This window comes from Chamaea fasciata, unplaced genomic scaffold, assembly GCF_029207755.1.
Source record: "Chamaea fasciata isolate MVZ Bird 193981 ecotype frontalis unplaced genomic scaffold, bChaFas1.0.hap1 SCAF_3, whole genome shotgun sequence".
Classification (NCBI taxonomy): domain Eukaryota; kingdom Metazoa; phylum Chordata; class Aves; order Passeriformes; family Sylviidae; genus Chamaea; species Chamaea fasciata.
In genome coordinates this window covers 51,953,356-51,975,398 of record NW_027094088.1, presented here as the reverse complement: position 1 = coordinate 51,975,398, position 22,043 = coordinate 51,953,356, and the positions used below count along the sequence as shown (strand labels likewise).

The following is a 22,043-nucleotide window of genomic DNA, read 5'->3' as shown; positions in this document are numbered from 1 at the left end:
TCACATTTTCTCTTTTAAATCTCAGTCAACTAAAGTGCTTAAAGCATACATTTTTAAGTTTCATATTACCCATTTCAAATCTGCTGTCAAAGACACTACACATTTCAAAGGATACAACCAGCTAAACTTTAATGCCTGCTTATGTTTGATTTTCTTTTCCTCATCTTTTTGCTTTGAATATAAGACTCATTTTAGTCACTCCAAAGCAGTGCAGCTATAAATAACATGAATTTGAACCGGCAGCTTGGAAAGACAGAGAGATCAGATAAAATGTCATTACAATTATTACATATATCAGACATGCTTTATGGTGTACTCAATTATGATGCTATGCCAGTTAAAAGACTATATATTCTTTCTTTTAAACAACATGGGGGATTTTTAATAATCAAGAGCTCTATAACTGCAGTGGGAGACCTTATAAAGACTCAAAATTCAGTTTCCAAGATATTTTAATTAAATTCCAAGTCCAAAAAGTCTTCACAACAAAGCAGACAGGAAAAATATTAGTTGGAAATACAAAGCTCTATGACACTAATACCAGAGACAAACCCATAGCGTTTTAATGGCTGAAGAACAAGCTTTTTTCCAGTCTCTTAGAAAGATATAACAGTTTTGTTCTCTCAGTAAGTCTTCCTGAAAGTTCAAATTATTTAGAATCTCTGCCTCCAGTTTTGGAATCATTGTTGATAAATATTAGTATTTACTCTTAATTACCCATACATATACAAAATTGTAAGTGTTCACACAGAAGGAGCAAGAATCAATAATCAAGAATACATGTCCATACACCTGTGGGGGATTAGATTGGAACACCATCAAAATTACTCCCTCTGAAGTATCAAGAGATGTTTTTTCCAGCACATTTTCAAATAAAATACAAAGGTCCTCAAGACTCCCTCAACTTAGACTTTTGTCTCAGATAACACAAATACCGAAATAATTTATGTATAGAAAAGTCCTCCTCAGTGTGGACCTGTCAGCCTTCTCACACACTCTCATTTCAGGAGGAAAGCACTAATCTTAGTTACCATATTAAAGCTATTATACCTATTAAATAATTGTTTGCAATAATAAAACAAGAGTAAGAATTTTAACAGAACATCCTAATTCTCAAGTGTTTTACAGTCAGCATTTCCAATTCTGATAAACCAAATACTGCAGGATGAATTCTATCTCTTGAGTGGTGCTCACAGTACTTTCCTCAATATTTTGCATACAACAAGCCACTCCATTCATGTTTCAAGCTCCACTGTCTGTAGAATGAAAACAGAGATTCCTACTGTACCATTAATTGCTAATCTGACACTGAAACAGTGGTTTCATTGTCATGAGTGATGCGACTGAAAATTTCTGTGTAACTCCACTTCCCAAACAGGTACAGTAAAAAACTGTTAGTTCTTTAGGCGAAAGACATGAATCTGTTGGATTAAAGCTTCATTCTCTGCCTGTAATCAGTAACTTGAGGGCTTTCTGTAGATTCTGCACAGCAGTGCTCACATCTTCATACTGCAATGCACTGCCAGCATATTTGCAATATTTTTGAGCTCTGGCAAAGTCCTCTGGAGTCAAGCGGACTTCTCCTGCAAAAACATAAGTATTACAAAGTTACTACAAAGGAAATCTGACTTAAGCGTCCTTTCTTACGATTTTTATGTTTTACTTATGTTTGTGGCAATATTATGAAAACCAGGCTAATATTTGTGGTAGTATTAAAAAGACCAAGCTACAGTATTTCTTCTGTTCATTTCCCTTTCCATTCATACAAAGCTTAACTTTGCTATTGAAAAAATGTGAGGACCTTTCTAAACACTGGTATTTCCATGACCCAGTGCCTTTCAAAAGTAAGCCAATACCTTTGAGAAAGATCTGCTCTTCATCTAAGGCACGAAAAGGAGAGCTTTTACATGACATTAAGTTAGCTGTAATCATGTTACAACCTGCAAGAAACAAGGACGGTGCTTTTTGTGTTTACAGCATAATTACTCTGCTTTCTTCAGGAATCATACATAGTTAGAAACTGTTCCTTCTCAACTGGAATAACATTTCAGAATGCAGAAGCATTTCTCACTGGCATGTTTTCACACATTTTATGTTTCTGTTTTTCCAAATAATTTTTATGTTTCCAATTTTATGTATGATGACTGAGAACAAGATTGATGTCACAAAATGTGCCCATTTTTGTAACACTGGAGAATGCTAGCAAAAAATATTCCCATAATGCAGTATCAACCAACTGTTACTTATAATCAGAGTATTTTCTTGATGTAAGTTAGAACTTTAGGGATTCTGTAGCGCTCAAACACATGCATTCAGTCTTGGAAAAGGCACAGTAAGGACTTATGCCCTAACTGGCAGAAGATTTTATATGTGAATAGTATCACTGATGTAGGTGTAAAATAAAGCAAAGCTGTGTTACTGTGCCTCATTCCACCCACAAATTCACTGGGAGTTTTAAGGCTAATCCCATGCCACTCCAATAGTCTCTGGACAAATTATAAAACCTTTACCCAGGTTCTTTCAAAACAACTTAACTTGTAAATGATAGATTTTTATGGGCAGATAAATAATTTTATAAAACACTAAAGATTATGTATATATTTAATAATTTCCCACACAGTATGGTATAAGCAATGAATAATTTCAGATTAAGAAAAAATGTGCTTTTAAATGCACTGTACATTTTACATAAAATTTAGTTAAACAAAGATTTAACTAAGTACATTTTACTTTTAAGCAACTACATGAATATACTTTAAGCCATTTTTATGGCACAATTTCATTTAGCTGGATCCTTTCTTTCAAAATAGAACTGTTAGCAATACTGTGAGAATGTTTACTAAAGAATCTCTATTCTTATCAAAAAATGTCTATTATATTTGCTTTTCCTTCCCCCATCTTACTATTTAAGAACAGTTTTTGAACAAACGAAAAAAAACCCTGGGAATACTGAAAGCTAGACTGGTCTGCTGGTTTTCAAAACAACCCTACCCAAAGAAAAAGCAGAAAGGTAAGCACTCTGAAGATTAATTTTATCAATTTTTAAAATATACTCTAGAGCCCTACTTGTTTTCCTTTCGATAAATAAATATAACTATTGAGGGACATAAAAACTTGGTAGGCTCATTTATCACTGCAATGCATATTAATTTTGTGCTTAATAAGTAAAGCCATATTAAATCTCTTAAAATACATATGCATGTGAGTAAATACACATGAGGGACACATAAACACAGGCACACACCTCAGGTATTTTGTGACCTCAATAAAGTCACAGACTAAAAGCAGCTGGGGTCAATCTGTAACCACGTTACTGAATATCTTGAAGAAATTAAAAAGACCAAGTTCCCCTCAAAGTAGCTTTATGCTATGATGCCAAAAGAAACTACAAAATCATTCTTTAAAAACTGGCCAAGGCATCAGTCCAGCATTCAACTAATTTATTGGAAGCAAGCCTAAATTCACCAGTCTAATCTTATTTTTACAGTATGAGCTCTATTAATGTTTTGCTGGCATAAAGCCTTATTTATTATGAAATCTACCTCAGATTTCATGCTATTATGACATAACTTGAGGGAAAGAAATTATTGATTTTAAATTTATACACCAAAGTTTATACAGTAAGAGGGTTGATCTTTTGATGTGCTCAGCAGCCTGAGCTCCTATTGAAGTCAACACTTCACAATGGAAAAGCAAAATAGAAACAACCCAGCTCTGTGTTTTACCAATAATGTAAAACTTAACTGTAATGACTGTACTTACATCAAAGGCATAACTACAAAAGTTGGTAACAGACTTCAATTTACATATTCTAAGGGTTAAGCAGTTTTGGAGGAAAGGCCCTGGGGCTCCTGGTGGACACCGGTGGGCCCATGAGCCAACAATCCGCCCTTGAGGCTGAAAGTGACAATGGCATCCTCTGCTGCATTAGGAAGAGCACTGCCAGCAGGGGGATGGAAGTGATCCTATCCCTTTCAAACACATCTGGAGTGCTGTGTCCAGTTCTGGGCTCCTCAGCACAAGAGAGACGGACTGACATCCTGGAGTCAGTCCAGTCAAGGGCCACAAAGGTGACTAAAAGAATGGAGCCCCTCTCATATGAGAAGCAGCCAAGAAAGCTGGGACTGTTCAGCGTAGAGAAGAGAGAACTCAGGGGCTCTTAGATCAAGTATATAAACATCTGAAGGGAGAGTACTAAAAGGACAGAGACAGGCTTTTTTTCAGGGATGCGAGTACAAGACCAGAGGCTGAGACACAGGAGGCTCCTGTCTGAACATCAGGAAACAGTTTTTACTCCGAGGGTGACCAAGCTCTGGGACAGGTTGGCCAGAGAGGTTGTGCTGTCTCTGTCCCTGGAGAGATTTAGAACTTATTTTCTGAATTAGCAGTGACATTTTTTCTCAAACTTCTTCAGTGCGGGAAATTAAACCACAGGGAGAGTGCATGGGCAGGGGGAGATACAAAGGACATGGTCCTGAGTGACTGGTTTTACATGACCCTTCCTTGGCCAGAGGGGTTGGACCAGACCACCACCTGAAGTCCTTTCCAATCTCAAGTATCCAGTGATTTTTGGCTCTAAAAAAGCCCAACAACACTGATATATGAAAGGTATACTGTATTTATTCTGAAACAAACCTGCTTCCTGTGTTAATCTGAAATCAATAGGACTGTAATTGTATTACTGAAACATGACAGGAATATGGAATCTGTAACAAGCAGCATGATTCTTTTAACTTAAGAGGAACACAAAGTGAAAACAAAGTGAAAACAATTTGACTAGACCTGCTGAAATAATTTTGGGGAAAAAACCCCAGTCTTAGAATGAAAGTAATGTGCATTTTACATAAATATATCTGTTTCTCCCTGGAATCCTTTTCCACCCATCAGATGTTTTTCCTTTTTACGATGCTCAAATATAAGAACACTTAAGATTTAAGAACATTTCAATCACACAAATTGGTGCATAAAAACAGTGATGGCAAAGGTAACAAATGGTTTTTGAAACAAGATACTCGTTTTTCCCATTAAATCACTCGAAATACAAGTACTCAAGGATTTCTTTTTAAGACCATTAAAACATATTCAATGTCAAATTATGATTTCTACTTTGTTTGCAGAATATCAAACATTATACATACAACTACAATGGACAAACGCTTTCTTTATACTATGCCACCTGTGGAAGGGACCATATGGCAACATAAGAAGATCTTATTAAAACTGTGTAGCACAACTATGAATACCTTTAGTGTTAGCAAAATCTAGGGGTAATAAATTTTTTAAGAAAACTACACCAGAGAAGTGCACACACACATACACTAAGTTGCTGCATAACTCTACATTCTGCTGTCAGACACACTGACCATGCTTAAATACAAAAGCTTTGACACTTTCAAAAGTCAATGTTAAACTCTGAAACCTCTTTCCACAAGACAGGACAACTATTGAAAGATTTATGTTAACTAAAAATCAAAGAACACTATTCCTTTAACTTAATCTTCCTTTGATAAAATATTCTACTCCCATCCACCAAAAGTTTTTCTCCCATAACAGCATTAATCAAATGACTTCTCCCATGTTATGGGAAGCAAAGAAAATACATAATTTATCTTTTAAATATACATTTCATCTTACTACAAGAAAGAGTCTTGCGGGAAAATGTGGAATATCCTGTTTGGCTATGCCTATACTACCACATTCAACACTGACAAGGAAGGCGTCTCAGCACTCAAACATGACTGTCTGCAGCGCCAAACTGCTGGAACAGATTCCAGTATGGTTTTGGCCCATGCAAACTAGCACTTTCCCAAACAATTCCTGGGCATAACTTGTGGTCAGAGTAAGCTACAGACCATTCAATATGAGCAGTCTTAACAAGCTACCTTGTTTAGGTTTAAAAGTTTAATAATATGGATGGGAGAGGTTCTGTGCCAGCTGTTCTCCGTGCCAAATATTTGCAAGCCTGTATAATTTGCTGGCATAGACACAGACATGGTGTCTAAATCATGGAACAAATGTACCTTGCACTGTGCTGGCTCTGCAGATCTGCTGGATGGAGAGCAACACCGATCCCTCCTTCCCGTCCAAAGGAAACCTCAGTTCCACAGGAATGGTACACATCTCAATAGGCAGCAAGAATCTAGCCCAGATATGTATATTGCAGCTCAGGAACTGGGGAGGGCTCCTGGGTCCCACAGTTTTGTAAATCCAGTGACACACGCTGGCATTTCTCAATCTACTTATGGTTAGAGAACAAGGCCACTGCTGGCAGAGAAGGGACTCATCAGCACGAGAAGAATGCACAACAGGACAGTGACAGGCAAGGAAGGACAAACATTTTCCATTGCTCTCAAGCTTCTTTATTCCACAAATGCAAAAAAACCTGTCACTGTACCTCCGCTGACACATTCCCTGTGCCCTCTGAGACTTCTGCATAACTGACAGTGTGTTTTCTAAGTTTTCAAACCAAGAAGCTGTATAACCTTTTTCAGCTCTTTGGGTGCACTTCTGCAGCACTGCCTCATAAGAATGTAACACTTTGAGCTGTTGCAAGACCCAAACTTGTAGTGACACAACAGACGTGCAGAGGAAGAATGCAGGCATGCAAATACTCAGGTTAAATCAAGTTAAGAGATTTATCATGGTGCTTAGCAAGGGTCTTAATCTCTTAATTACATAATATTACTTATTATGCAGTCTCATAAACACAATTCCTTCTTATTTATGTACTTATTAAACCAAGTTATCTCAGGTAGATGGTAAGAGGTAGCAATGCACTATTGCTATTCAGATATTGAATAATGGAATGCCTTAAATTTAATAAAAAATTTAAGTTTCAATCAAAATTATGACATTTTTGCATCCAGAAACATTCAAACCTAGAAAAAATGATGACTAAAATTTTCAGAGTAGTTACCAAAAAACCTGGTACAATGACTGTCTAGAAGATCATGATGAGCTAGTTAAACATGAAAGCTTTGCTTCAAAACACCACAAAATTTGCCTTCCAACTAGCAGTTACTATGGCAAGGCTTAAGCAAAGCTTTGAGCCATTTCAGCTAAGGAGCTACCAAAACCCCCACAGCAGTCCCCAAAACTCAAAAACTATCACCAAGTTTAAATGCTTCAGCTACAGGTCTGAGGTGTTGTTTTCAATAAAATGAGTTACTGCCACATGAGACATTAGTGCCAGCTTAGCTGGCCAGAGTATGGTGATAATAATTTAGCTAATAATCAGTTGTGGGTTCAACCCCTGTCTGAGCCATTCCCTTCTGAGCTGGACTCAACCCTTCTGGGTCCCTTCCAGCTTGGACTATCCTGGGATTCTGTGATTACACTAATATGCCAGAAAAACTATAGTACACATAGTACCTTTTGCTCTTCAAGAGAATATTAAAAGTTAATATGTCTCTATCAATGGCAAATTTTGATATTTTTAAGACATCTATAAAAATGGCTCTCTAATATACTTAAATGGAAATATCCTTAAGCATTTTTAGCCAGCAGACTAAAACCAAGTTAAACGTTGAATTCCTACTATAGCATTTGATTGAAGCAAAAATGCTTTTTCAGTAAAGCTGTTTTAACACAGACACACTCTTCAAAAACATAATAAAGTAACTAAATATTTGCAAGTTAAAAAATACAAGAACATACCTATCTAAACTTTGTAGTCATAACAGACAATGTTTTACTGTGGTTAGTACTAGAACTTAACATAGCAATTATATATAATATTGTATACTGATATAAACTACAATCTTCCCCTGATGAGGATAAACTGCAGGGGAGAATATGAATAGATTTTGTACCAGGACTTCTAGACCCCCTCCTCACTCAACATCCATGTTATATTGCCATCAAAAATCTGGTTATTACAAACGGACGTAATTTATGGGGGTTTTTACCACTATTTTCTCTATTCCATGGACAGAAAAATTCTTAGAAAACAGGTAACTCTTTGTCCAAATGTACATGAGTGTTCAAATTAGAACCTAGGACGATTCCAACTTTATTGTCAGTTACTACTCCTCCACAGGCCATGGTTTCCCTAAGGTTAGCCCTTATGTGTACACTTCAGAGCATGGAATATGCAAGCAGACATAAAATATATATGATACACATTATCAGTGAATTCAACATCAAAGCACACAAAATTATTCTGCACAAGAACACAACTTGAATGTTTTATGAATTATTTCATGAAATTAGTAAGTAATTTACATGCTGACCCTGTAGAATAAATTTTAAGTAAAGGGAATGTGTATTAATTACAAAAAAGATAATTTAGCAAGACTATCAGGAATATAGGCTTTGCAAAGTATATCAGAACCTCACCTGAGAAGCAACAATATAAATAATAAAAAGCCTTACACAATGCTAGCTCACTGGTTCAAAGCAGTCAGACAGACAACACTGTATTGTAACCGCTTTCAGAAACTACTAAAATCTTAGCAACGCAATGCTGAGATATTTTTAAACATTCTTTTTGAACATTCTGGAATAGCATTCAGATAATAGTGACAGTATTTCTCAAACTTCTGCCTTCAGTGCAGGAGAGACAGAGGACACAGTATATCCATGTACAACAACGCATATGCCACAAGCTTACCTGCAGGCTGAGCACTGTAAAGGGAAGGATCAACTAGAGGAATATTCTGAGGAGCAGGCTGAATGGTGTTACTTGTCACTCCTGCAAATCAATGCAAAAAAATGGACTTGGATTATTTTTATTTATTGGCTTTAAAGGTAAGCAAAACCCAGGGCAGATACACCTTACGATTTTCAAGTTAAGCAGCTGATAGTGTACTAATTCTGAAACTGTATAACAAATAATTTTAATGCTTTCACTTCAAATATTAATGTTTTATAAAATAAAACAGAAGAATGTACAGATTGTCATCCATTTTACTAGTACAGGCTTTCACAGAAATTTAATTTCAGGCATTAAAAAAAAAAGATAATACTAGTCCAAGAGACACTGGTTACCCTAAAGTATTGAGGAAAACCTGCTAAAGAAACGTGTGAGTAAACTTTTGTATTTGAAACTTAAATTCTACATTCTAATACCAGAGGCAATCTATATTATTATGCTTTTAAAGCCCAGTGCCAGTCACCTCATACTTGCAACCTATCTTCTTCCTAATTCCTTTGAAAACAATTAGTGAGAATAAAAAAGCCAGCTAAATTTAAAAGGGAAATAAGGGTGCTAAAAGAAGAAACAGCACTTCATGCTGTGAAGCATTCTTGTACCTGCCTTCCCGTTTTAGGTACAATCATTTGCTTTGATCCAAAACTGTATTTTTGCAATACGTTCAGAACATACCCAGACTAGCATTAAGTTATTTCTACAACATCTGCTGTCTAGGAAGAGGGTATAATCAGTTTCCTAAATTGCATCACTCCATTGAAAGACTGGTGTGGTGAAAACTATGTAATGCACAGAATTCATGTATTCCAACAACATACGTACTGCATATTTTTCAGATCTGGTAAAAAAAAAACAACATACTCTCGCTCCCAGCCCCCAAAAAACCCCTACCTGTCTGAAGGATTTCCCTTTGATAAAGTCGAAAAAAAGAGCATCCTGAACTCTTCAAAGGGTGAAGCATTTTTTTAAATGAGAAAGTAAAAGAAAAGGAGGGACTGTGTGACAAAAGTATCTCATACATTTGATAATATAAAAACGTATCTGAACAACAAATCATCATCAGGATTGAAATAAAGAGATTTTAATTTTTTAGTCTTATAAATCATTAATAATTCTTCTCTGTGATTATTATATAAAGGTCCCATAAGGTAAAAAAGTTGTATTCACCAATCACTTAATATTTTTTTTAAATAAAAATAGTGTCTGGGAAGGAACATGGAATTTTTAAGAATTTGGTTTTGGTCCAAAAATTACACGTAATAATAAGAAGGATGTAGGAGCCAATACGTTTAGTCGTAGCGACAAAATTCCCATTAATAATATTGTCTGATGTCAATCACACTAAAGCACTGAGAAAAGGGGCACAAGCCAAACCAAACCAATATGAATGGTACAACAGGCATGCTTGCTAAAGGGTTGAAACAATTTCAACGCTGTGCTGGATAAGCTCCCACATGAAGAACAGCAGCCTACCTGCACAGGGAAAGCTACATATGAAATGAAGTAATACAACTCCATCTATAAACTGAAAGATTCAAACTGTGCTTTACAGTACAGATGTTGCAATGCAACACCATTTCAATGACTTATGAGAAAATAAATAAATTCTGTCTGCAGGAACAGTTACTTTCTTAGTCCATACGCGTCTTCTGTAAAAAGTGCTCTAAACTACAATTTACGAATTTTAAGAAAACATTAAAAATATTTCCATTTTTCCAGTGGAATTTTTACAGTTTTAGCTTATGAAGATGCTTTTGCCACACAATACTGTGTTATTCTACTTTATATGTGATGGACTAGAATTTGGGCAAAAATTCGTCTCCCAGTAAAGGCATGGATTTCTCAGGTGTGATTTGGACATACCTGTGTTATGAGGTACCTCAGCTGGAGTGTTGGCTGGTGCATGGGCGCCTGGTGGTATATGTATGCCAGTGTAATTACTAGTTGGTATGTTGTTAGCTTCATATGTAGATGATGATGATGATTGAGTTGTTCCACTAGGGACAGATGACCCCGCTTCTTCCCTTTCAGCATCTGCCAAAATGACACAAAATAGGAATTACTGTAACTATTATGTATAAACACTGGAAAACTTTGGTTTTCCTTAAAACCTCCTTTCAAATCTTTATTGCTAAAAAAATTGCCACCATACAGTGTGACCCAAACCACACAGGGTTGATTTGAAAAGGTAAAAAGCAACATACCATACAATAAAGATCTAGAAACTGACGTACTTTCAAAGATCTCTTCTGTTCAACTTGAAGAATCATTTCCTTACTTGTCTGAATACAAGCTATTTGTCTCAGTAGAACAGTTTGTTATACCTTCATGTTTTGCATCCACAGAAGTTGAAAAAGTTATTACAAATAGGCAGTAATCTACATTTTAACATATACATGAACCAGAATATAGAAAACTGTATTTGCCTAACAAACTCCTCAGAAAAGGCTAGACAGTGCCAATTCTTTTACTCCAAATCAAACCACAAACAAATAGGAACCAAGAGGAGCTTTGGGAAAGTAATACCAAACAAGAAACTAAATGCAGCTTAGCCAAGTCATAACTGCATCTAGAAGAGCTAGAATATATAAGGAGCTATAAGAATAATGAGGTTCAAAATATCCCATAGCATGTACAAAGAACATACATTTTTTTCAATCTACTCATGTTCTTAAGGTTCTGGCCTACTTTATTTAATATTGCTTTAAAGGCTAAGGATCCAGTCAATTCAGAATACATGGTTGATTCCTACTCTTTCATTTGAATTCAGTTCAGTTTAAAACAACTAATTTTCATTTACTGTGTATGTGTTCACCTGTATCAATAATGTCAGATGGAACAAGCAGAGTTTTGGGAATTGCTTATTTAACAGCCAGTGCTTGAAAGGGAACAAAAAAAAATATGGGAGGACAAAACTTGTATGTGTGTAGAGCTAGCAAAAGGTATTTTTTAAGAAATCCACATTGATCTTCAACTACTCAAGACTACGTGTTATGCAAACACTTCAACTGCTTAATAATTAAACGGTCTACTATTGAAAATATTACTCTTATAAGTATCAAAATTGTTTCCCATGCAAGTCCTTCTTCCTCCCAGAAAAAAAATTCACATACTACCTTTATGAAAAATGCCTAAATACCTTCTAATTTACAATATGATTTACTTAAAAAAAAAAAAAAAGGCTATAGCGCAGATTAAAATCAAGTATTGCTATTAGAGCATTTTTAGTGACTTTAATAAATACACTCTAGTTTTATGGTACAATTTCTTAGTAAATGAAGACCTGTCAGGTATTCACTTAGACAAATGTAAATGAATACCTGATAGGTTTCTGGAAGACAAAGAATATCTTAAGGTGCTAGACTTTTTTTTTTTTTCTGAATTTTTTGTTGTAACTCATGCTGCAATATCGTGTGGCTAACATGCATGGAAATAAATTTAAATGTCTGAAAACTGCCAAAAAGAAGGTGAGATACCAGAGGAAACATTGCCTATGCTATCTTTTAAATAATAATGTAATGATAGGAAACCATTGTTTGAATGCTGTATTTTTCACTGGTTTTGGTGTTAACTGAAAAAAAAAAATTATAAAAGTTTCAGAAAAAAAAATTAACGAAAACAGAGGTTTACTCTACATAAAATGAATGAAGTAATTACACAACAACACTCATCACGCTGTCTGACGGAGAGGCTGCCTAATACTACTTGTAACACTGTTACCAATTATTTACAGCTTAGTCAATTTGCTCCCCTTTTCTCTCCAAGCCCTTCCCAATTTCAGCTTCCAAGTTCCTCACTGCATAGTTCAGGGTCTCTACTCACTCCTGTAACAGTGCAATGCTGTGGGCAACACTGGCCATGGAAGACATGAACTCAAAGGGTTAAAGTCTGGCAATGTCAAAAACAACGAAAAGAAGTGTTAGAAGTGCTGACCACCCATAATAACAGTGCCTGCCAGAGGCAAATTCACAAACGGGCCACCTACTTTTTAATCAGGTACATGTATCAAAAGATTAAGCTCAACTGTTTGATTTGCTCATTGTGCAATTGGTCACTGTTAAAATTGTATCAAACATAAAAGTAGTTTTGTTTAAATCAACTCTCCTTAGGTCTTTAAAGTGCCCAAATATCATAAAAGCATTGTAACTATTCTTTCTGCAAAGCAAATATTTAAAATATTCTTTATCAAGGACTAAAGTATTAGAAACATTTTAAGATAGCTACTCTCAGTATTTGTGAATAGTTTTTAACAGTAGTGCCAGATAAAAGGATTGCAGGCTGCTATAAAAGAACATTTAAGTCAACAGAGGTTTTAAATTCTACGGTTAGAGTGTCCATAACATAATTGAAAAAAAAGAAAAAAAAACTTTACCAGGGAATGGGAAAGAATGCTAAAAAATTAGAAAATTATTTCCTCATGTAGCAGTAATAACCTAGAATTCAAAGTTCCTTACAGTTTGCTTACAGACGCTGAAACTAGGCTGTGAAACAATGACACAATTGTTTTATATTTAATTTTGGCTCCAGCTGAAATTGTTTTACATTTCATTTCAGCTCTTGTCTTGGAACCTCATCAGCTTTTGTGCTTGAATCCCAGCATAATGAATTCACATGCTCTTTAAATTTTCTGCACAGCTACAGTATACTCAGACCACCTGGTTTGTGTTTTATTAAATTATGTATTTATTGAAGGTAAGATTGTGAAATAATCACCCCAGCCCCATAACCAACCATCCAAAGATACTTTCATATAAACAGAGGATTCTCAAGACTTAATGGCATTCCCTTTTCTAGTGTAAGCAAGCACCAATCATGACTTAATTTCAGCAGCTCAGTGCACCAAATATAAAATTACCAATTTTTTTTTAAAGAGTCCAGACTCCTCCAGTTCTCTGGACTCCTATTTTGAATGAGTTCAGATAATTATAATCTATCAATTTAATTTTTTTTCTTTATCTCATTCTGCTGTGTTGTTTCTCTTTTGCTTGAGATGTTGCTAAAAGATTCACAATGTAAGGTTCTATTTGAACACTGCTTTTAAAAAACAACCCAAATGTATTTTTTTTCTACAACAATGAGAAATTAACTCAAAAATCCACCAACTTTTCCCACACTGTTCTTTTCACTCTTTGGAACTAGTAAGGTTTTCTGAAATTCTGTGATAGAAATGCAGCCTATATATTAAATATTGCAGTGAAGGTGATTACATTTAATGTATTTACTGTGGCTATAGTGTGGCTGTTTAGGAACTTTTTTTCACATTCCCATTTCTTTTCCATTAGTGTAAAATCTTGTTGGATGACCTACGGCTAATGCTAAGTAACCTTTATGTGTACTCCGGGACTTGTATTCCAACTGCATTAATAAATTAGGCACGTCATTTTAAGGTTTCCATGGTGGCATCCTGACAAAAGCATCCATAAATCCAACAGCAGAACTGCATAAAGCATGCCTATGTTACTTTAAAAACATCTCCAAGAGTTACAGTATGGTTTTCAAGAATCACAAAAAAAATATAACACTTCGGAAAAAAATGGTAATTTTTCAAGCTACAGAGACCTAGTTTCACTCTGTTTAAACAGACTTTTTCCACATGCTAGGGGAGGAAGAAAATGAGCAAGCAGAAAGGAATGGGGAAGGTCCAGTCATACATTCAAACAATACTGCTTTTCTTCTTATGATGCACAAAGAGGATCTGAAACTCTTTTGGACTGATTCTTCTCACAAAAATTATTTTGCATAAAAGTTTTGTCTTGACTATGTGAAACATTATGGGCACCTACACTATGGAGTTAACTGTAAAAAATAAACTTCAACATGTATTTTTCATTTCTCAGAAAATTAAGAGTGCAAGAAATAATTTCTCTACATGAAATACAATTCAACAACAAAACAAAAAACATATCGCCAAGTTAACGATCTTGAAGGCTCCCTATCAAAAAGGATGTTAAAGTTTTGATTCACTCAGCATTTGTTTCCGTTTCAAGCTGCATGTAGACATAGCCTGATAATGAAAGCAAAAATCTTCACTAATTCCCATTACCACCTGTAATAAACTGCAACAATACCAAGGATTTGAGCAAAGCCTGAATTCTGCTTTCCTTCCTGCAACAGTTTCTTTTGTAGCCTTGAGCAAGTTAGTTACCTCAGCACATCAATAAAATGAAGAAAGAGCCTATTTGTTGCTTTTGAGAAATAATTAGCATCTACAAGTTGCATCCATGGATCTTTAGCAAAAGCTTTGTAATGTTTACTTATTTTTGCAGTTGTTTAAAATTCACATATTCGGGTGCGCTTCACATACTTAGGTCAAGTTTACCACACTATGAGCCAGACCACTAAAAGAGCACTCATTTAAAGCTGAAAATATTTAACTGAGCTATTCATTACATTCCATATAACAAAAGATTTTTCATTCCCATGTTGCATTCTCCATTAAATCATCAACCTGGTGTAATTTGAGAAAGATGAGGTGATGCTTGCAGTTGGAGCTGCATCATAAGTATCTCTTGCTACAGCTGCACGGACAGTTAAGAAAACTGCCTTGGAAAAGATTGCACGTTGAAGAAGAAATGAATTTGCTAATGCTTCACTTCAAATACAGCTGTGCCTAGACTGGAGCATATTTCAGCGGTTAAGATACCCATTCCAGTGTCTTAAGTCTGTAGGGTGCCTTTAGGTTAGGAAAACATAATAACAAGAATAAACAAGTAGCTTGGAAATAAAACTATCATATTCGGTATTTGTTCACAAATATTTGAATTTACTTAGGTTGCAGTGTTTCTGGAGTACCAATATATAAACAGTATTTTAGCAAGAAGACTGCAAATAAATTATATTTGGCACCCAGGCTCTTAGACGCTATAAAGTTAATAATAAACTAAAATAGATGTTCACATCTCCTTAAAAAAAGTACACATTCTCCATTAAAAAAACCAAAAACAACCAACAACAACAACAAAAAAACCCCCCACTTTTATTAATGTAACACTGTCCAGGATGTATAAATTACAATGTGTGAGACTGCATGATGAAAAGATTGAGAACCTGAAGAGAAACTAGTTTTCTAATGTTTTGACATGTTTAAAACAAAAGTAATGAGTAGGAAATTATAAGCCTACTCATAACTTATTAGAAGTAAATTATAAGTTCAGACTTCAAAATCCAGAAGACTCAAGTATAGACCCCAAACACAAATGAATGCAAACAAACAATTACTTTTACGCGTATATACATCCATTATTTCCTATGTGTGCACAAGTATAAATACACTGGTCATCTATATTAATACATATGTTCACAAAATTTAGCCAAAATTCATTTAGCCACACCTATAAGGCGGCTCCAGAGGTAGATACAAGCCACACTTTACAAACTAGATCTTTCCCTTTTGCACTGTAGGTTTACTGACCCTTTTCATTTGGAGAAAATTGTATTACTAAATCCAAGCTTAAGAGAGAAATTAGCATCACCTTAACTGACAAGCAACAAAGTTTCACATGACAGCTCGAATTATTTGATGGTCTCAAGTTGTTCCACTAGGTATGTGAAAAATGATACACAGAAGTTGTTATTGTGCAGAATTAGTCTGTTTTAATCTGCATACTGAAAATATCCATTCCAATGACATCCTATTTTATAAGAGATCAACCTTTGAAATTTGCATTCAATCTGCATTAAGGAGAAAAGGAAAAAACCTGGTCTTTGCTACCAAAACCAATGAAACTGATCACTATCTAAAGCAAAACATCTTGTACTGATACATATTCAGTTTGGTTCAGTAGATGTCCTTGGAAATCACCTCCTCAACTGTTAGATAAAGTGGGAACCTCAAGGAATCCTGTAGAGGGAGCTCAGGTAGACAGAGGGAGCAATGGAAAAAACAAGGTAAAGAAGGATGAGTGAGAATGAGGCAGAAGGTCCAACTCAGTAAGAGTAGGCCATAAACCTATTTTGAAACTGACATTAATACACAGGGAGAAAGAGGCTGTCTCACAAACAAGTCTTTGCTTTGAAGTTGAATTCACTTGCAAAGAGTCAATTTTTAACTCCTACATAACTTCTGAGAGAGGATAAACTGGTTAGTGTTAAAGAAATACATGGTTCTGGCCCAAAGCTGACAATGCCTCCTTAGAGAGTAGCTGCGTTCAAAACAATAATCTCCACTACAAAGAAAAGAATATTTTATTAAACCAGTCAGTCACACAGTAAGGTCCAATAAAAATAACAGCAGGAGAAGCTGAAAAGAAGAAGGCAGCCCATTGTGAATGGAACATCAAGCAGGGAAGCTGTGCTTCCTGAGGGGTGCTGCCTGAATAACTGTGCATACCATAACTTCACCTTGGCACAGCCTTCCGCTCTCCTGAAAAGAAAAGGAAACACGTACCCAAACTCTCTCCTTCCATTCCAATGGGGCCAGGCTGAGGAGTCTCTCCATTCTTTAAGCAGTTATGAATGTATGCTGCCTTCCACCTGGCGTACTTCCTGTGCTGGGCATTCTGGGGGAGGGAAAAGGCCAGCCATTTTAACCACTCACTTCTGTGAATTGATGCATTCAAAACAGAAATATAAACATCATTTTTCACTTTCTCTGCTGTCATTTGACACCCTTTTAAAGATAAACATGTATAAAATTGATAGGTGAATTAAAAAAAATTAAAGTAACAGCTCTAACAAGATCTCAGCATGAAAGGAAAATGTAGAGATCTTCAATTACCGTAGCATATCAGGAAAAAGAAAGAAATTACACTAAGAACATCCAGTATGAAAGGCACAGAACTGTGCAGCAATTACTGACATGAAATAATGAAGAGAGCTTCCTATCTTCATAAACTTAGATGATTACTTACTTTAAATACGTGAAACTATAAATGCTACAGCTGCTGATCAGAAATATGAAATATTTTCTAATTATATTATTTTAAAATTTAAAATTTTATTTAAAAGCATGAATACCAAAAGGCTGATGTAACTGCAGATTAATGTGATTTGTTTGTAATATTCTACGACATTAATATTTTCCATTTTGTTTTTTAAAATATACTTTATTGTTCCTAGGTACAACTTTTAACATGTCAAAACATGAAAGGAAGATTGGCCACTTTGTATCTCCTGGGACTGTTACAATAGTGTTTAATCCAGGAAGAGCTGTCAATTGATGCAAGAAATATTAAGCTGATTATGCAAATCAACTACTTTGTCAAAAGTTGTATGGGAAACAACCCGTTCTGACAGCGATGAGTCAACATAAATCAAGGAACAAGGCTGAATATAAAATCAAGGAACAAGGCTGAATATAAACAAATGAGAAATGTGGAAGGATGAGTGGAATAATTTGTCCAAATGAACAATGCAGGTTGGGATAGCAAGCTTTACACCAACAACAAAATTTAAAAAATTAATTTTATTTTAAAAAATTAATAAATTAATTTGGAAATTAAATCAAAAATTTCTAAGAAATTAATAAACTGAAATTCAATGCTGTACTTCACAAAGCCTATTGCACTGTCATCTAGAGCAGGGTAGAGAGACACAGTACAAAAGGTATCTCCAGCACTTCCCTGGCTCATATTTAATACATTATATTACCCAGGATGCTCATACAATCCAGGAGAAAGATCTGGTCTTCATTTCTGAAAACAAGATGTTCTCCAGAAAAAAAGCCTATTCTGATGACAGAATTTATTCAACTGCATTCACTCTACTGTGAAAAGGAAAAGTGCAATTGGAAAACATGGCCTTCAGGTAAACATGGTATCAATAATCATTTCTGGTCAGACAGTGTAACAGAATAAATTCCTTCATTTTAACAAGCATTCCAGAGGCCATAAAATGCAGAAAACACACACCCAGAGTATGCTACTTTTAGGAAAGATGATTACGCAATATTTAAGTGCCTGTACATCTTGCCATTCTAACATGGCAATTATTTACTGGCTGTTGCATCACGTGTCCACCCTTGATGCTGGCACCTCAGTATGGCAGGAGTGGTGTCTCTGAGGAGAGGCCAGGGCTGCCCCATGCTGGATAAAATCCGCTCCAGCACACCCACCTTGGGACACAGCTGAGGCCCTCAGCCAGCTGGTGGGGCCCTTAGGAGAGCATATTCAGGGAGGAGCCAAGCACCCCCAACCCCACACCCAAGATGCTGGATGGAGAGAGGAGGAAAAGTGTTTGATGTCTGTCCTGTACCCCGACTGCAAAGCTTATCATTCCAGAACTGAGAAGTGAAATGCTGTTGGTTTTGGTTTGTTTTTAACACGCACTGCTGTCCCTTTTCAGAAGGCTGCCCCATTGAATGAATGTTTCTACTGAGGTAAATGGAAAGAACACTGCCATCGACGAGCTTCCTACTGCTCTGATCTAAGCTGTGTCTTGTAAAACACACCTTCCAGAAAATCCTTTTGCCTAGTTCTAATATGGACGAATAGAACAACCAGTCTTCATCTGTCACAAATCCATTCATACTACCCAGTAATCAATCACTTGCCATTTAAAAACATATATATTATGCTCAACACCCATTTTCTGATTCTAGGTGTCAAATATCTGTTTTCTATGCCCTCTGCTGTTGATTTAAAAGCCTTTTAATAGTTGATAGTCCATACATATGAAGGCTATTTCAATTATCTATTGAAAAAATAGGCCAGTGCTCTGAATATAGACGTCATACTCTATAACCAGGTGTCAGACTTGAGTGTATTTCAGGCTGACAAAAACTTTGCAGAAGTCTAAGACAGTCAAGTCCTACTTCTCCCATCATCCCTTTGCATGAGAATGGATAAGAAAACTACTGAAATGTAATGATGCTATATAGAAGAGCAAATATTTTCTGTATTTCTTGTACACTCTCTTTTACCGTTGGTGCTCACCAATTTAAAAAAATGAGAGAATTCTGCTTCTTTCCAACTACAAAACATTTTTGTCTTTTCAGCATCAACAACAAGAAACCCCAACACACAGTAGAAAATGTACCACTGCTAGCATTCTGCACTGACGTTTGCAACTACTTCTTCACTCTTCAAAGCGGGATTGCTTCAGGTACTCTGAGGACTCAATTGATCAGTGCAGTGTCCTGTGCACTCGATTCCTACAGACTAAGATTGGTTTTTTCAGTCCAATTCAATGTGCATTCACTCTCTGGCTGTACGAAATGTTATTACTGGATCTACTAAAGGATGTAAGGGTGCAGAGCAGACAGTTTTAAGAGAACACATCAAAGAGCAAACTTGTGCCTCTCAAGATAAAAATTTTGGATTGGTAGAGTCTCAGGCTACAGAGGATGGAGAATCTTGCAAGAACTCTTCACCAAGCATTTCTCTTGGATAAGACCTATCTTTAATATCTACATTTACATCCTATAGTATTCAAGAAGTGCACCACTATCAAGACAATGCTTTTACCTTTTTTCAATATTTACAAATGAAAGTAGCCACAAAAACTGCATTTTAAACTGAGCAAGTACAACTACACTTCAGGCACTCTTACCAGATTGGGGACTTACATACAGGATGTCAAGCCTGTGAATTTCAAGCAGGAAATGGAAAAAAGTGAAGGTGGACAAAGCTAGGAACCTTGTATAATTTTTCTCCTATAAGCATTCCCACTTGCTCAATGTAACGCTATGTGTCCCACAGTAAAAATCAAACTTTGAATTTCTAACTGATACTTGTCATGAAACATCTTCTAACGTAAGTCTAGTATTTCATCTACATCTATTTGAAATACTTAGCACGGTTCTTTATGGCTTACTAGTAAGTATTTTGCTACACTATTATAACCTATGTTCTTTGAAATTCATATTCGCAACTTATAAAAGCAACGTCTGCGCTTGGAAAAGCAATCAGATAATACACTCACTCTTGCCTGACACTTACCTCTTCAGAGAGCTCCCCAAACACTGTTAAAACATCTATCAGGAGGCTGGCAGTATAAAAGGACTTTATCATGTTTCTGCAAAAAAGAAAGCATTTTTCTAACTTGGTAATGTCAGTCTCTCAGAAACACATTTTAGGAGCTCTAATCTTAGACCATATTGGCTTATTTCAAGCCAAACATCACTTTTTTTTTTTTCTTTTAGGCTGATGTTACAGAAGCTGCTTCACAACATCTAAACCTAGCAATACTGATTAGTATTCCTGCACTGCTGTGCAGGTTATGTTCAGTATTTTTTAAAACTTACATGTTTTGCACTTAGTTTCTAGTTTGGGATGTTTTGTGTAAGACATCAGAAATCCTGTATTAGCTTAGAAAACTACATGAACATGTTGTAGTAATTGCTGTAAACACAACCACATAATGGATCATCACAACTATTTTACTCTCACTGGTCAATAGAAACTATAGCATGCTTCATAAAATAAAGCACAATATTAGCCTGTGGTTTTACGAGACTTGCAGCAGGTAAGCAATTCCCTAAGAAACATTAGGTTGAGGAAACCAGTTAATGTGTGAAGTTAGAGAACTAAAAGTAGTAGCAAACTGAGTTTTCCAGAGGAGAAAAGAATGTATTAAGGCCCAATTCTTGTTTCCAGTCAAATTAAAGAGAGTTTGGATATTCACATTCCCTGACCAGTATCTTCAGATAAGAAAAACAAAGATTTTCACCTACTTATGAAATTGCCCAGCTCTGTCTTCATTGTCTGCATACAAAAACATTTTCAAGGCATAATTCTCCACATGAGCAGAACCAACAATTTCCTGAGTAATTGCTTCATTATCACCAAATTGCTTTTTCATCTGAAAAATATTGGAAAAATACATTAATTACTTTATTAGACCTTAGCAACTCTGCAAACACAAAAAGAACCTGCAGATTTAAACAAAGTCCAGTACAATTGAAAAAGAAACAACTTATGCTTTATTTACAAATCTACAGCTTCTAACATAACAAATGCTAAAAGCAGCACGTGAAAGAGACAGCGCATTCTTTTGGAGAAAGAAATATTACAAGTAAGTAGCTCTGAATCTTTGGTTACAAAATGCTTACAACATTATAAGCATTTGGTGGTTTATACATTATAACAGTTGGTGGCTTATAAAAACCACCAGCACACCAACACCCTCTCCCCCAAAGTTAAAAATAAACACAACTACAATGCAGAGAAGGAACAGCAACAGATATTTTTTTTCCCCTTAGTATCTGAAATGCACTCTGAAGCCTGTGTCAGGATTCAACACAGTTCAACTGGTAAAGTAAAGCATGCTTCATAAAGGTGCTGTAGATCAGAGTGATCATGTATCTTCCCTCTTGTAAGGTTATTTCACTGCAGTTCATTACATCTTTCGAAGTATCTGAGCCCTACCTCAACCGGTCTAGTAACCTATGGATTTACTGGAATTTTCAGTGTAAGCAGCGTACTTCAATTCAAAGAACTCTTTTCAAAGATGTCAG

General features: G+C 35.7%; 1 protein-coding gene across 1 annotated transcript in view; it reads right to left on the bottom strand.

Moving 5' to 3' along the window:
- Positions 1–434: 434 nt before the first annotated feature.
- Positions 435–22,043, bottom strand: part of VTA1 (vesicle trafficking 1) — a 38,018-nt gene continuing 16,409 nt past the window's right edge. The window contains exons 3-8 of the mRNA XM_066178985.1: positions 21,261–21,388; positions 20,527–20,602; positions 17,037–17,148; positions 10,514–10,684; positions 8,612–8,692; positions 435–1,583 (exon numbers count right to left, since the gene is read on the bottom strand). Of these exons, the coding sequence (XP_066035082.1) occupies positions 1,438–1,583; positions 8,612–8,692; positions 10,514–10,684; positions 17,037–17,148; positions 20,527–20,602; positions 21,261–21,388 (714 nt within the window). The 3' untranslated portion in view covers positions 435–1,437. The remainder of the gene's footprint in view (positions 1,584–8,611; positions 8,693–10,513; positions 10,685–17,036; positions 17,149–20,526; positions 20,603–21,260; positions 21,389–22,043) is intronic.